General features: G+C 46.9%; 1 protein-coding gene and 1 long non-coding RNA gene across 7 annotated transcripts; both read left to right on the top strand.

Moving 5' to 3' along the window:
* Positions 1-273: 273 nt before the first annotated feature.
* LOC102436864 (CREB-binding protein-like) lies at positions 274-6,677 on the top strand. 6 transcript variants are annotated; one of them, XR_330910.3, is made up of 6 exons: positions 286-428; positions 1,802-1,904; positions 2,188-2,331; positions 3,413-3,530; positions 4,261-4,422; positions 6,325-6,677. XR_330910.3 is itself a non-coding variant. In XM_023748805.1 (5 exons), exons 2-5 carry the CDS (start codon positions 1,813-1,815, stop codon positions 3,934-3,936), a joined length of 420 nt encoding a protein of 139 aa, XP_023604573.1. In that variant the 5' UTR covers positions 274-423; positions 1,798-1,812; the 3' UTR covers positions 3,937-3,951. The 6 variants fall into 6 exon arrangements, 5 of the variants coding, with proteins under 5 accessions (XP_023604573.1, XP_023604569.1, XP_023604572.1 ...); XM_023748805.1 differs by lacking the exons at positions 4,261-4,422; positions 6,325-6,677 and adding an exon at positions 3,871-3,951 and having other exon boundaries at positions 274-423; positions 1,798-1,904; XM_023748801.1 differs by lacking the exon at positions 4,261-4,422 and having other exon boundaries at positions 275-423; positions 1,798-1,904.
* A 3,278-nt stretch (positions 6,678-9,955) lies between these two features.
* On the top strand, positions 9,956-12,353 carry LOC106695613. Its single transcript, XR_001346661.2, has 2 exons — positions 9,956-11,362; positions 11,512-12,353. It is a non-coding gene; the product is annotated as an uncharacterized LOC106695613 (long non-coding RNA).
* Positions 12,354-13,135: the final 782 nt, after the last annotated feature.

Here is a 13,135-nt window from a genome sequence, read left to right as displayed (position 1 = left end):
CCCGAATCCTCCATTTTTGGGCAGAGCCATGTGCTCGGCAAGGCTTCTTCCCGGAAGCCCAAGCCTCTGGTAGCCACACCCAGGATTTCTCTAAACTACAATCAAGGGAACTGCATGCCATAGATATGACCACATCCTGTGTAACGAGACACCGACTTGTGCCTGGCCAATTGTTAGGGGCCACAGTCCCCTCCCATCCCCTTACTCCACCCCCTATAAAACTCCTCTTCACGCCGGGCTAGGTCTGTCTCTGCCACCTGCTGCTGTGTCAGTAAGGAGGGTAGGGGAGCCAGACCCGGGTTTGTAATAATAAAGACTCTCTGCTTTTGCATCAGACTCAGCTAGATCCTGAAATCTGGGCATAACAATCTCAAGCAGCGCCACTGACTGCGTGAACTCAGACGAGCACTGCTTCTTCTCACGGGAAGGTAAGACTTCCCCTAAAGGTGCGGTTTGCAATTCAGGTTGGGGAGAGGGGCGCGGGCGTGCATGGGGGCGAAATCTGTGCCCCACAGAGTCCACGACCATTGGGGTCAGCGTGACCCACGAGTGGGGAAGGGGTCCCACAGGGCTGCTGGCAGAAGGGAACGCTAAAAATAAGACCATAGTGGGACTGGATGCAAAAAAGCAGCCTGGGATTTTGCCAGTTGGCCGGCTGCTTGGTGCCAGGGGCGAGTGGGAGCGCGGAGACTGCGCACAGACCTGGAAGGTGGAGGCTTGCGAATCCTCACAACGTATCAGGCTCTTGTTGTTACAGTTCCCCTTAGATCCCTGCGTTTGATTGTTAAACCCAGTGCATGGGATTCCCCGGTTGGGGTCATTTGCAGAGCCTGTAGGGGAAAGTTCTTTTTGGGGAGCCTGGGAAACAGAGCGGGGAGTAACCAGCTCTGGACAGTGGACATTCCCAAACCAGTTTCAAGTACAATAGACAAAATAAACCCTAACTACTGATAGAGAGGACTGATAGCCTCGGAGGTCAGTCCAGACACACTGCCACCCAGAGGCAGAGCCACCAACTGACTCTTCTGTAAAGACAAATAAAGGCAGTCTGGTAAACAAATACAACCTGCCTTAGAATCAGGACTGTGGTTTACAGCACGGATGGACCGTGTATCGCAGGGAAATCCAACACTCTCCTCAGTGCCCGGCAGGACTAAGGCGTCCCAGAAAGAAGAGTAGAAGATCTGAAGCACCTTCACTACTGCACATTTTTATTTTATTTTAATTCTTTTTTCACCTTTTAATTAAGAACCTATTTTATTGTTTTTTTTATCACCTGATTTTACATTTTAATTACTAATTCCATTCCTATTGATGGTTTAATTTGGGATAAGACTGTTAACTTCTTTTATCCTATGAGATGAATACTGTAGACAAATTGACCTTTTATGCTTTTCACCTACACTCAGTATCTATGGTTTTAGTTTCTGATATACAAAAGAAATAGATGACACATATGTGACAAGTCAGTTTAATTGTTTAGGGCATGATATTAATAAAGCCAGGATCAAAATCTAAAACTAAAATGGATCATTTCTGGTTTTTTCCACCACCTTATAGTTACTTATGATACCATCCAGCCTCCATAAAACTGTCTTATTTTAATTATATGATACAGTGGGAAGGAGTCTGCAACTGAACTTGTATTACAAGTCAATCACCGTTATTGAAAATATAACTTGCAGAGTTCCTGCCATAGTGTCGGTTATTATACTCATTAAGAATTGCTTATTCATATAGTGACTTGAACTCCTAAGTGTATATTATAATTTAGGATTTGATTTCTTTTCTGTTTTTAAAGGAAATAACCCAATGAGCATTCCAGCAGGAGGAATAACAACAGATCAGCAGCCACCAAACTTGATTTCAGAATCAGCTCTTCCAACTTCCCTTGGGGCCACAAAGTAAAACCCATGTTTCAATTGGCTCCTGTGTGATAGTCACACATGAAAGTGGGCTGGGACTCGCACAAAACACCATAATTCTTTCTAAATGTGAGGCAGAGAAAATAGTACAAAACGCCATAATTCTTTCTAAATGTGAAACATGGTTTCTATTTTGTTGTCCATTCACCACTTGGCTCTCCTAACTTAAACTTTTTAAGTCTCATATGGTTGAAGGCCTCACTTAAATGAAGCACATTTGAGTCACTTTCATAGATGGCTGAAGTTCTTGTTCTTCCCATAGCCCAACGATGAACGGCTCAAATTCTGGAAACATTGGAACCCTCAGCACTAGACCAGCAGCAGCACCTACTTCCAGCACTGGCGTTCGGAAAGGCTGGCGTGAACATGTCACCCAGGACCTGCGGAGCCACCTAGTGCATAAACTGTATGTACCCACCTCACCCATTATTCGCATGTGACAGAAACATTTTGTGGCTGATAGCATTGTGACAGTTTTGCACTTTATTATCAGGATCTGATTTAATTCCTAAGTGGTTCCAGGTGATAGTACCCTAGCAGCTAAAGGGACTCGCATCCTTTTTAGGGAATCACAGACACTGCTGGCAGGCCAGAGAATCCCAGACCCTGCATGCCCAGTGAGGGCATCAGAGCATTCATAGCTCTACCCCGTAGAGGAGCATGAACTATAAGCCATGTCACAGAGGCCAACACTCGCAGTGCAGCTAGATATGTACTCTGAGCTCTGGGATGCATGAGGGGGCTGGGATTAGCTCAGAAGCTAATTTATGGCTCAAGATTATGTTTCTGGAGACCCCTGAGAATTGGGGGAATTTGGGCCTAGTGAATCAGTACCATCATATATATAGTCAGTGAACGTGCAGAGTTAATAGTGAACTTTCGCAAGCTAGCTAAATTAAATTGAAGGTGAAGTTAACCAATGATTCTCTTGGAGTTTTCTTCATTATTTTAATTTTTAAAAATTTGTAATAAATAGTTTAAAAGTAGGAATTCAAAATCATATTATTCTTGCCCAGCTGGTGTAGCTCAGTGGTTGAACGTCAACCCATGAACCAGGAGGTGGCTGTTCAATTCTGGTCAGGATATATGCCTGGGTTGTGGGCTTGGTCTCCAGTGTGGGGTATGTACGGGGCAGCCAATCAATGATTCTCTATCATCATTGATTTTTCTCTCTCTTTCTTCCTCTCCCTTCCTCTCTAATATCAATAAAAAATACTTTTTAAAAAATTGTATTATTCTTGAGATGACCTAGCATTTATTGCTAAAAGCAAAATATTGTTTTGGACTTGTAGATAAATCAACAGGTTAGTATTGTCTCTAGAGAATAACTTCATTTGTGTGCTCATATTCTAGGCAAGAGAGATTTGGGATTTCTCTCAACAGTGTATCACCCCTGTAGGTAGATAAGCTTCTCTTTCCATGTCACACATAAGTGGCAAGATACTGATGTATTGAAAGTGGGTTGATAGAATATGTTGTCCTCCTAGCATCCAAGCCATCTTCCCAACACCTGACCCTGCAGCCCTGGAGGATCCCCGCATGGAGAACATAGTGGCCTACGCTAAGAGAGTAGAAGGGGACATGTATGAGTCTGCCAACAGCCAGGTAGGTTGCCTTACTTATTCCAGCCTGCACATACCGGTGGTAGATATAACTGCATCTGTCTGGCTGGCTTGTCTGGAAATGGGGATATGTTAGTTGGGTAAGCCCATCACCTTGAGGAGCCTGACCAGAGAGACTTAGCAGATAAGAAATTAGGTCCCATCTGCTTGGTGTGGCTCAGTGATTGAGCATCGACCTATGAACCAGAAGGTCCTGTTAGGGCACATACCTGGGTTGCAGGCTCGATCCCCAGTGTGGGGCTGTAGGAGGCAGGCTGATCAGTGATTCTCTCATCATTGGTGTTTCTTTCTCTCTCTCCCTCTCCCTTCCTCTCTGAAAAAAGAAAAAGGAAAAAAAAATTAGGTCCCTGCACAACTGTGTTTACTGTAGTATCCACCACTACAGGTAAAGGAGGTATACAAAACTGCATGTTATCCATGGACGCCATGTCCATGTCCATGTGGGCGCTGTTTGTTATGCTTATACTATGTTATTGCCAGCACCAGTGACTAGCCAAGAGGTTCAACTGTGGCAAGAAAAGTAACATGCATTTAGTACCTACTGTCTATTAAATCTTGTAATGTAACTAGTTCAACAAGAATTTGGGCCTTTGGTTTTTTAGTTAGGAGTGTTGAACACTTACTTTGTTAATAAAAAAGTTCATTAATTTTTTAGAACACACAAACCAGATCATTTTTTATAGTTTTGACTGCCTAATGTTATTGCTCTTCAGGATGAATACTATAGCTTATTAGAAGAGAAAATCTGTAAAATAGAAAAAGATCAAGAAGAAAAACGGAGGTTGCGTTTTGCCATCTTGGGTAACCAGCCAGCCTTTCCAGCCCCCGGGGCGTAGCCTCCTGGGAGACCACAGTCACACCTGTGAGACCTCCAGGTAAGGACTTCATTTCCTTCTATCAGCCCTTCATCTGTTTGCTTGTTTTTCCTTCTGTATTTGGGGTGTGTTTCTAAGTATATAGAATTATGTTCTCAGGAAGCCCACACTTTGGAGACTGATAGTGGTCATGACCTTGTACATTGGCCTGTGTTTAGACATTGAGTCTCTGGTGGAGAGGTCCTTTAAAGGGTTTGCAAGCATCGAATGTCCAGTGCTTTGGGACCTGTTGACTGGTTTTTTCTTTAAGTTTGAAGTACTCAAGATAAATTCCTTATTCCTCAATCAAGGATTATTTTAAATAACTTTTTCCCCCGCCTTTATAGATGGGCCCCTGCCCCTGCCAGTGAATCACATGCAGGTTTCTCACGGTGTTTAACTATTGCTATGAATCAGATTTCTGTTTACCATTCAACAGCCCAAAGTGCACTGTTTCTTTTTTCCTCTCTTCCTCTTTATTTCTTCATAGCGCTTCTTTTTCCTTACATTCCTTATTGTTGATGAGCAGAATTCATTTCCACAGGCAGTATGAATATCAGTTGTATGTGGATTCAAGAGAGGTCATTACTTTTAGGAAGAGTCTCACAAAACATTGTAGGTGGGGGAAGGAAAGGTTTCTGAATGTGTGAAAGGAGAGCATCAGGGCAGTCCTGGGCCAGGGAACGAGCAGCACCGGACGGGGAGGCAGGTGGAGGAAGTGCAGTGGCTGCTCTGGGCCCTGTGAGTGCAGGTGGTCAGGCCTAGCCAGCAGGATTTACACTCAGAGAGTCTGCCTCAGGCTGGGGTGCTGGCAGCTGGTCTCAACAACTTTAAAGGTTCTTTGTCAGGTTGAAATTCACTCGTTTTTGCTTGGTTGAAGCCATCGTTTTAATTTGGGAGTTTGGGGATGAGGGACATTTCAAAGCTTTTACTAATTGAGACTTGAACAGTAAGGTGTTTTTACAGGTTGTGAAATAAGGTGGTGACATCACCCAAGATTCTCAAGCAAGGCTTGGCTCTGCTGTTAGTAAAGTAGTCTGGGAGGGGAGAAAAGGTCATTTTTTGAGTTTGCAGTAATCTTACTGCATATTGGAAAATACATGGTAGGTAAACTGATAATATAAAGGAAAGAGTTTACAGAGGATTGTAGGACATTACAAAGAAGGAGAGGCTGTGGTCTGGAGACACTTAGCAGCTAGTGAAGTGTCTTTCATGGTGTGACATTTCTGCGAACAATGGGCAGCCCCAGACAGCAAAGGTACTGCGGAAATGGAATGGGGTTTTCTCATCTGTAGAGAGAAGGCTGAGAGCTTGCCACCTTGGGATGCTTTCTAAACACTTAACTTGTTTGCAAAATTAAAACCATATTTTGAGTCTTATCCCAGATTCTAACAATAAATATAAACCCAGCTGAAGAGCTAGGAGGCCGGGGAGGGAGAGGAGGTGGGGGGTGGGGGGGATGAGAATGGGCTTCCTGCAGGAGAGAAAACGGAAGCCACATGCTCCAGCAGGCGTCAGTGAGAGGTTGGCTCGGATTGGTGCCCTGGCCTTAGTTAACCTCTTCCATAGTTGGTGGGAACATCTTCCCGCTGTAGCCTTGTCTCCTTAGTCACTTTGGTGCTTTTTGATCGGGGCCCTGCCGTACTGATCAGTGCTTCCCCAGCCTTATTTTTTTGTGGTTTACCTGACTTTCTACCCTCATCTCCTCATTTTGTCCTGCCCCCTGTAACTTTATTGGAAAGTACACATTATAAGTGTACAGCTGGATAGATTTTGCACATGGAACATGCTCCTGAAGCTCAGTGCCCAGTAGACCTCTTCCAGAAACCATGATTAGATTTTCACACATTTAAATTCTTCAAATTGGTTGCCACATTTCCAAATAGGGAGCATGATGTTAACATACTCTGTTTCCTCTGTTAGGGACAGGTGCCTGGTGCTGCTCTTCCTAACCCTCTGAACATGCTTGGGTCCCAGCTGCCTTGTCCACCAGTGACACAATCACCTTTGCACCAGACACCACCTCCTGCTTCCACAGCCCCTGGCCTGCCACCTCTACAGCATCCAACAGCTCCTGTGATGACTCCTCCCCCGCCAGCAGCTCCCACCCAGCCATCAACTCCTGTGTCGTCTTCCGGGCAGACTCCTACCCCAACTCCTGGTTCCATATCTTAGTTCTTTTAAATAATTCTGCAGGGAACATACAGGAGCATATACTTTTTAGAATTAGTGTTTATAATTTCTTCAAATAAATACCTAGAAGTGGAATTGCTGGATCGGATGGTAGCTCTATTTTTAATTTTTTTTTTTTTTGAGGAAGCTCCACACTGTTTCTCATAGTGACTACACTAATTTATAATCCTTCCAACAATGTACAATGGTTCCCTTTTCTCCACATCCTCACCAATACTTGTTATTTGTTGATTTCTTGATGGAAGCCATCTGACAGGTGTGAAGTGGTATCTCATTGTGGTTTTAGTGTGCATTTTCCTGGCAATTAGTGTTGTTGAGCATCTTTTCACGTCTATTGGCCATCTGTATGTCCTTAGAGAAATGGCTACTCAGGTTCTCTTCCCATTTTTAAATTGGATTACTTGTTTTTTCTTATTTTTTCTTTTGTATCCCTTTGCTCGAGAAGATATATCCAAAAAAAATTGCTAAGATCTATGGCGAAGAGTATACTGCCTATGTTTTCTTCTAGGACTTTTATGGTTTCAGGTATAACATTTAAGTCTTTAATCCATTTTGAGTTTATTTTTATATATGATACTAGAGGCCCGGTGCACAAAAATTTGTGCACTTGAGGTGGGGAAGGGGGGGTGTCCCTCAGCCCCACTTGTGCCCTCTCACAGTCTGGGACCCCTCGGGAGATAACGACCTGCTGGCTTAGGCCTGCTCCCGGGTGGCAGAGGGCACACCCAATCCCTAGGTGCAGCCCCTGGTCGGGCTCAGAGCAGGGCAGACTGGGGAGTTGGGGCGTCGGTCCCTGTCATGCACAGAGCAGGGCGGATCAGGAGGTTGCGATGCCACCCTCAGTCACGCTCAGGGTGGGGCCGATTGGGGGGTTGGGGCACCGCCCCCTGTCACACTCAAGGCAGGGTCGATGGGGAGGTTGCGGCGCCACCCCCTGTCACGCACAGAGCAGGGCATATCAGGGATTGTGGTGCCACCCCTGTCACATAACAGAACCGGCCGATCAGGGGGTTGGGGTGCTGCCCCCTGTCACGCACAGAGCAGGGCCCATCAGGGGGGTTGGGCTCCGCACCCTGTCACACACAGAGCAGGGCCGATCAGGGGGTTGGGGAGCTCCCCCCTGTCATGCACAGAGCAGGGACAATCAGGAGGTTGTGATGCCACCCTCAGTCACACTCAGGGTAGAGCCAATTTGGGGGTTGGGGCGCCGCCCCCTGTCACACTCAAGTCATGGTCGATGGGGAGGTTGGGGCGCTGCCCCGTCACCCACAGAGCAGGGCCGATCAGGGGGTTGGGGCACTGCCCCCTGTCACTCACAGACCAGGGCCCATCAGGGTGTTGGGGCTCCACCCTGTCACACACAGAGCATGGCCCATGGGGGGAATGGGGGCCTGCACCCTGTCACACACACAGCAGGGCCGATCAGGGAGTTGGGGAGCTCCCCCCATCAGGCTCAGAGCAGGGCCCATCAGGGGGTTGGGGCGCCTTTACCTGTCACGAACAGCAGGGTGGATAGGGAGGTTGTGGCCCCACCCCCATCACACACAGCCGCAGGGTGATCAGGGGGTTTGGGCGCTGCCCCCTGTCACGCTGCTCCAAGAGCCAGGAGGCCTCGCTGCTCCACTGATCCCGGTGCTGGGAGGCCTCGCTGCTCCGCTGATCCCGGTGCTGGGAGGCCTCTTGGCTCTGCTGATCCCAGTGCCGGGAGGCATATTACCCTTTTACTATATAGGATAGAGGCCTGGTGCATGGGTGGGGGCCGGCTGGTTTGCCCTGAAGGGTGTTCTGGATCAGGGTGGGGGTCCCGCTTGGGTGCCTGGCCAGCCTGGATGAGGCAATGATGGCTGTTTGCATCTAGTCACACCCCCTTCAGGGTTGGGGTCCTCACTGGGGTGCCTGGCCAGTCTGGGTGAGGGGCTGAGGGCCGTTTTCAGGCTGGCGGGTGACTGAAGCTCCCAACCTCTCCTTTTTTCCTTTTTTTTTATTTTTGGATTTATTTACATTCTATGGCTGTCACTGGAGCTGAGAGCCAGCTTTAGCTGTGAGACCTCGCTGCTGAAAGCAGGTTTCTGGCTTTGTTTACTTTCTGTATTAGAAACTTTGTTGTGACTCCAGCTCTGAGATCCCGGCTGACTGAAAACAGGTTTCTGGGGTTTTGTTTAGCTTCTATATTTATAACAATGTTTCTTAGCCGCTCAGAGCCCAGCAGCAGCAGGTGGGGAACATTGGAGTCCTCCGTCACTGAAGCAAGCAAGCCTTCTGATCGTGTCAGTAGCCTGGCTGCCGGCCACCATCTTGGCTGGCAGTTAATTTGCATATCGCCCTGATTAGCCAATGGGAAGGGTAGTGGATGTATGGCTAATTACCATGTTCCTCTTTTTTAGATAGGATAAGAAAGTGGTCCAATTTCATATTTTCCATTTATCTGTATAGTTTTGTTAGCACCACTTATTGAAGAAACTGTCTTTACCCAATTGTATATCCTTGCCTTCTTTGTCATAGATTAATTGACCTTATAAGCAAGGAATTTTTTCTGTATTCTCTATTCTATTCCATGAATTTGTGTCTTTTTTTTTATGCCAGTATCATACTATTTTGATTATTGTAGCTTTGTAGTATAGTTTGATATTGGGGAGCGTAATACCTCCTACTTTGTTCTTTCTCAAGATTTCTTTGGCTATTAAGAAATAATTTCATATAAATTTTAGGATTAGTTCTAATGCTGAGAAGAATGCCATTGGTATTTTGATAGGGATTGCATAGGATCTGTATATTACTTTAGGTAGCAAGGACATTTTAACAATATTAATTCTTTCAGTCTATGAGCAAGGTCTATCCTTCCATTTATTTGTATTGTTCAGTTACTTTCTTTGGTGTCTTACAGTTTTCAGAGTACAGGTCTTTCACCTCTTTGGGTAAATTTAATCCTAGATATTGGGGTTAAAGGGAGACATATGTAATACTTTCAACAATAAATTTTTTAAAATATATTTTATTGATTTTTTACAGAGAGGAAGGGAGAGAGATAGAGAGTCAGAAACATCGATGAGAGAGAAACATCGATCAGCCGCCTCCTGCACACTCCCCACTGGGGATGTGCCCGCAACCCAGGTACACGCCCTTGACCGGAATCAAACCCGGGACCCTTCTGTCTGCAGGCCGACGCTCTATCCACTGAGCCAAACCGGCCTCGGCAACAATAAATATTCTTAAAAAATTATTCCTAGGTATTTAATACTTTTATTTTAATTTACTGATTTTTAGAGAGTGAGAAGGAGACAGAAACAGAGGCATGGATTTTGTTGTTGTTCTGCTTATCTCTGCGTCCATTGCTTGCTTCTTGTATGTGCCCTGACCAGGGATTGAATCCTCAACCTTGGTGTAATAGGACAATGCTCTAACCCCGTGGTTGGCAAACTGCGGCTCGCGAGCCACATGCGGCTCTTTGGCCCCTTGAGTGAGGCTCTTCCAAGCCCTAGGAGTCCCCTAATTACGTTAATAACAATGTACCTACCTATATAGTTTAAGTTTAAAAAATTTGGCTCTCCAAAGAAATTTCAATCGTTGTACTGTTGATATTTGGCTCTGTTGACTAATGAGTTTGCCGACCACTGCTCTAACCAACAAAGCTATCTGGCCAGGGTGGTGTTTTATAATTTTAATGCTGTTGTAAATGGGATAGTTTTCTTAATATCTTCTTCTGATCATTATTTTAGTATATAGAATTCTGACCAGATTTCTGCATATTTATTCTGTGCCCTACAACTTTACTGAAGTCATTTATTAGTTCTAACTGGGGCCCAGTGCACGAATTCGTGCACCTTGAAAGGAACTGTGGGCTGCGAGGCTGCGGTGGGCACAGGGGTGGGTCTCAGTCCATCCTCCGAGCCCCCGGTGCCCACGACCCCCCAGTGCCCCACGACCTCCCGGTGCCCCACCAGCCCCCGGCCACCCGCCACCCTGCCCGCTCCTCTCGTGGCGCCGGCTGTGGGCCGCTGAGTGGGCAGGTCCCGTGTAAGTTGTTTCCTGTGGCTCCTGGGCCGTCCCAGCTGCACGCTCCGTGCACGGACTCCACTGGTCACAGGAAGCGGGGAGCGGTGTGATGTGCCTGAGCGGCCTAATCCGAACTCGTCTCCCGCCCGCAAACCCGGCTCCTCCCGGCTTGGCCGTGGGGTACCGGCTGCCCTTATGCGCTTTAGGCTTGTTGGGGGACGTGCTGATCATCTGTGTGATTTGCTGAGATCACGAACCCGAGCGTTTGGTCGCTGGGGAGCCTGCAGCCTGCGGCCTTGTTGGTGGGAGGACTCCTGGCTCCCCGTGCACCCTGCCCCCTTGCAGCGGTCTAGCCAGGGAATTTGCAATGCCTGAAGGGACAGGCAAGTGAGCAAGTAATTACAACAGCATAAAGGCTGCGTCTGTAGCAGATAAAAGGGTATGGGGGGGGGAAGGGGGCAATCGGTGGGAGAAACACAGGACTCCCTGAGGTGGCGACTAAGGCTCTAAGGAAATGATACCTGGGCTGAAACCGGGGGGTGAAGAGTGATTCCAATTGTTCAACATCCCAGGTCAACTCAGGATTTAAAGTGACTCTTAAATTAAGACTTACAAGAGTATAGCAGGGTTATTTATTACAGACAAAAATCCAAAAGCGATTCAGGGACCCATCAACAGGAAAATGGATAAACGAACAAAAAGGCACATTTCTGCAATGAAATACTACACAATTGAGAAAAAATTATATGCAACATTGATGAATATCTAAAACATGGTAAGTGACGTAAGTTATTGTAAGATATATATTCTTTTTAAAAATGTTTTAATTTTTATTATTTTGATTGGACAGTAAAATTAGTGCCCTGCTGTGATGAAAAAAATTAACACACTTTCTCCTAACCTCCCCCACCCCCCATTTGTTAGTGTCCTACATAAGGGATGGTTCTTTTTCTGGCTTCATTAAGTATGACTTCATTAAGATAAAAAAATCTTCTCTCCAAAGACACTATCAAGAGAAAGAAAAGACAGGCAGAGACTGGGAAGAAATAATTGCAAAACGCGTATCTGATGAAGAACTTGTATCCAAAATGTTCGAAGAACTCAAAACTCATTAAAATATAGGCAAAGAGTCCCACAAATGCCTCACCAGGGAAGATACGCAGATGGCAAATAGCATATGAAAAGGTGCTCAATATCCCATGTCACCAGGGAACTGCAAAGTAAAACCATGAGATACCACTGCTCGCTGTCAGTGGCTGAAGTTCAACACTGCAGCTCCCAGGGCTGAGGGAGAGGGGGCCGCAGGGACTTCCATTTCAGAGGGTGCGGCCACTTGGGAAGACAGCCGGGCGGTTTCTTAAAAGCTGAACATCCTGCACCGCGATCCGGCGGCCACGATCCTTGGTAGTCACCCCAGCGAGTTGAAAACATGTCCACACACAAACCTGCACACGGATGTTTAGAGGAGCTTTAGTCACAGTTGCCAAGATGTGGAGGCAACAAAGGTTTCCATAAGAATCTAAGAAACACACAAGATGGCGCTATAACTCCAAGAAAGCACAGGAATGTATGTATGTGAGACACACCTCTTTCTCTCCCTCTCTCTCTCTCTCTCTCTCTCTCTCTCTCTCACACACACACACACACACACACACACACTCATCCCAGGTTCACCTGACAGCCCTCAGCCTTTCAAGACAATTTATTCTTCTCACTACCTTCTTGTTGTTTTTTGTTGTTAATAAAAGTCAAAATGGTAACTAGTTTACAGGCAGTAAGACATCTTGTTATTAGGAAGACTCATAATCACTGCGATTAGTTCCCCGTGAGCCGTCTGGAAAAGTTGGTTCGTTGAGAGCTTTGATTTGTAGTTCAAGCATTCGGCCACCAGGGGGCAGTGCGGGAGCACGGGGTGTCACAGGCCTGTGATGGGAAATGCGGGGCAGGGCCTGGTGGTGGGTCTGGGAGCGCTGCCTTGGGTGCAGAAAGCAAGTGGCTCCTGTACAAAAGGAGACTGTACCCTGGTGTTAGCACCAAGAAGCACTCGTTCCATCAAGAGTGAAAAGGAAGGCATGTGTTTCTAGAGAAAAATTGATGCAAAATTTCCTGCTTACAACATTATTCCTCAGCAATAAAGGAGTTCCTCTCCACAAACTCGGGGGAGATCACTGAGACCTCCAGCTGCGTGTAGACATCTCCATGCAGAGGGGAGAAGAGAGAGGCAGGGGTTCTGCAGGGCCAGGCAGGGGGGAGAGGAGCCGCTGGGGAACGTCCGGTTTTGTGACTCGGACCCTGAGGCGGCCCCAGCAGGTGCCGCGTGGACCCGGAGCTCAGGCGCGGGCCTCGTTCTCTGGCCGAAAGAAGAGCAACTCATGTTCATCTTTCACTTTATCTTCTTGTTGTAGTTGCAGTAAACCCAGTCCTGACCCGCCCCCGCTTGCTCCTCCGTGGTCTCCGCGAGCCTCCTCTCGCTGTGGTCCTGGCTTTCTGTCCGTCCGCAGATACTGCAGACTCACCCCTCCGGCCGAGCCGCTGTGCTTGCTGCTCT

The sequence above is a fragment of the Myotis lucifugus genome, unplaced genomic scaffold (assembly GCF_000147115.1).
Source record: "Myotis lucifugus unplaced genomic scaffold, Myoluc2.0 scaffold_1833, whole genome shotgun sequence".
NCBI classification, from domain to species: Eukaryota; Metazoa; Chordata; class Mammalia; order Chiroptera; family Vespertilionidae; genus Myotis; species Myotis lucifugus.
This window is presented reverse-complemented; position numbering and strand designations above follow the sequence as displayed.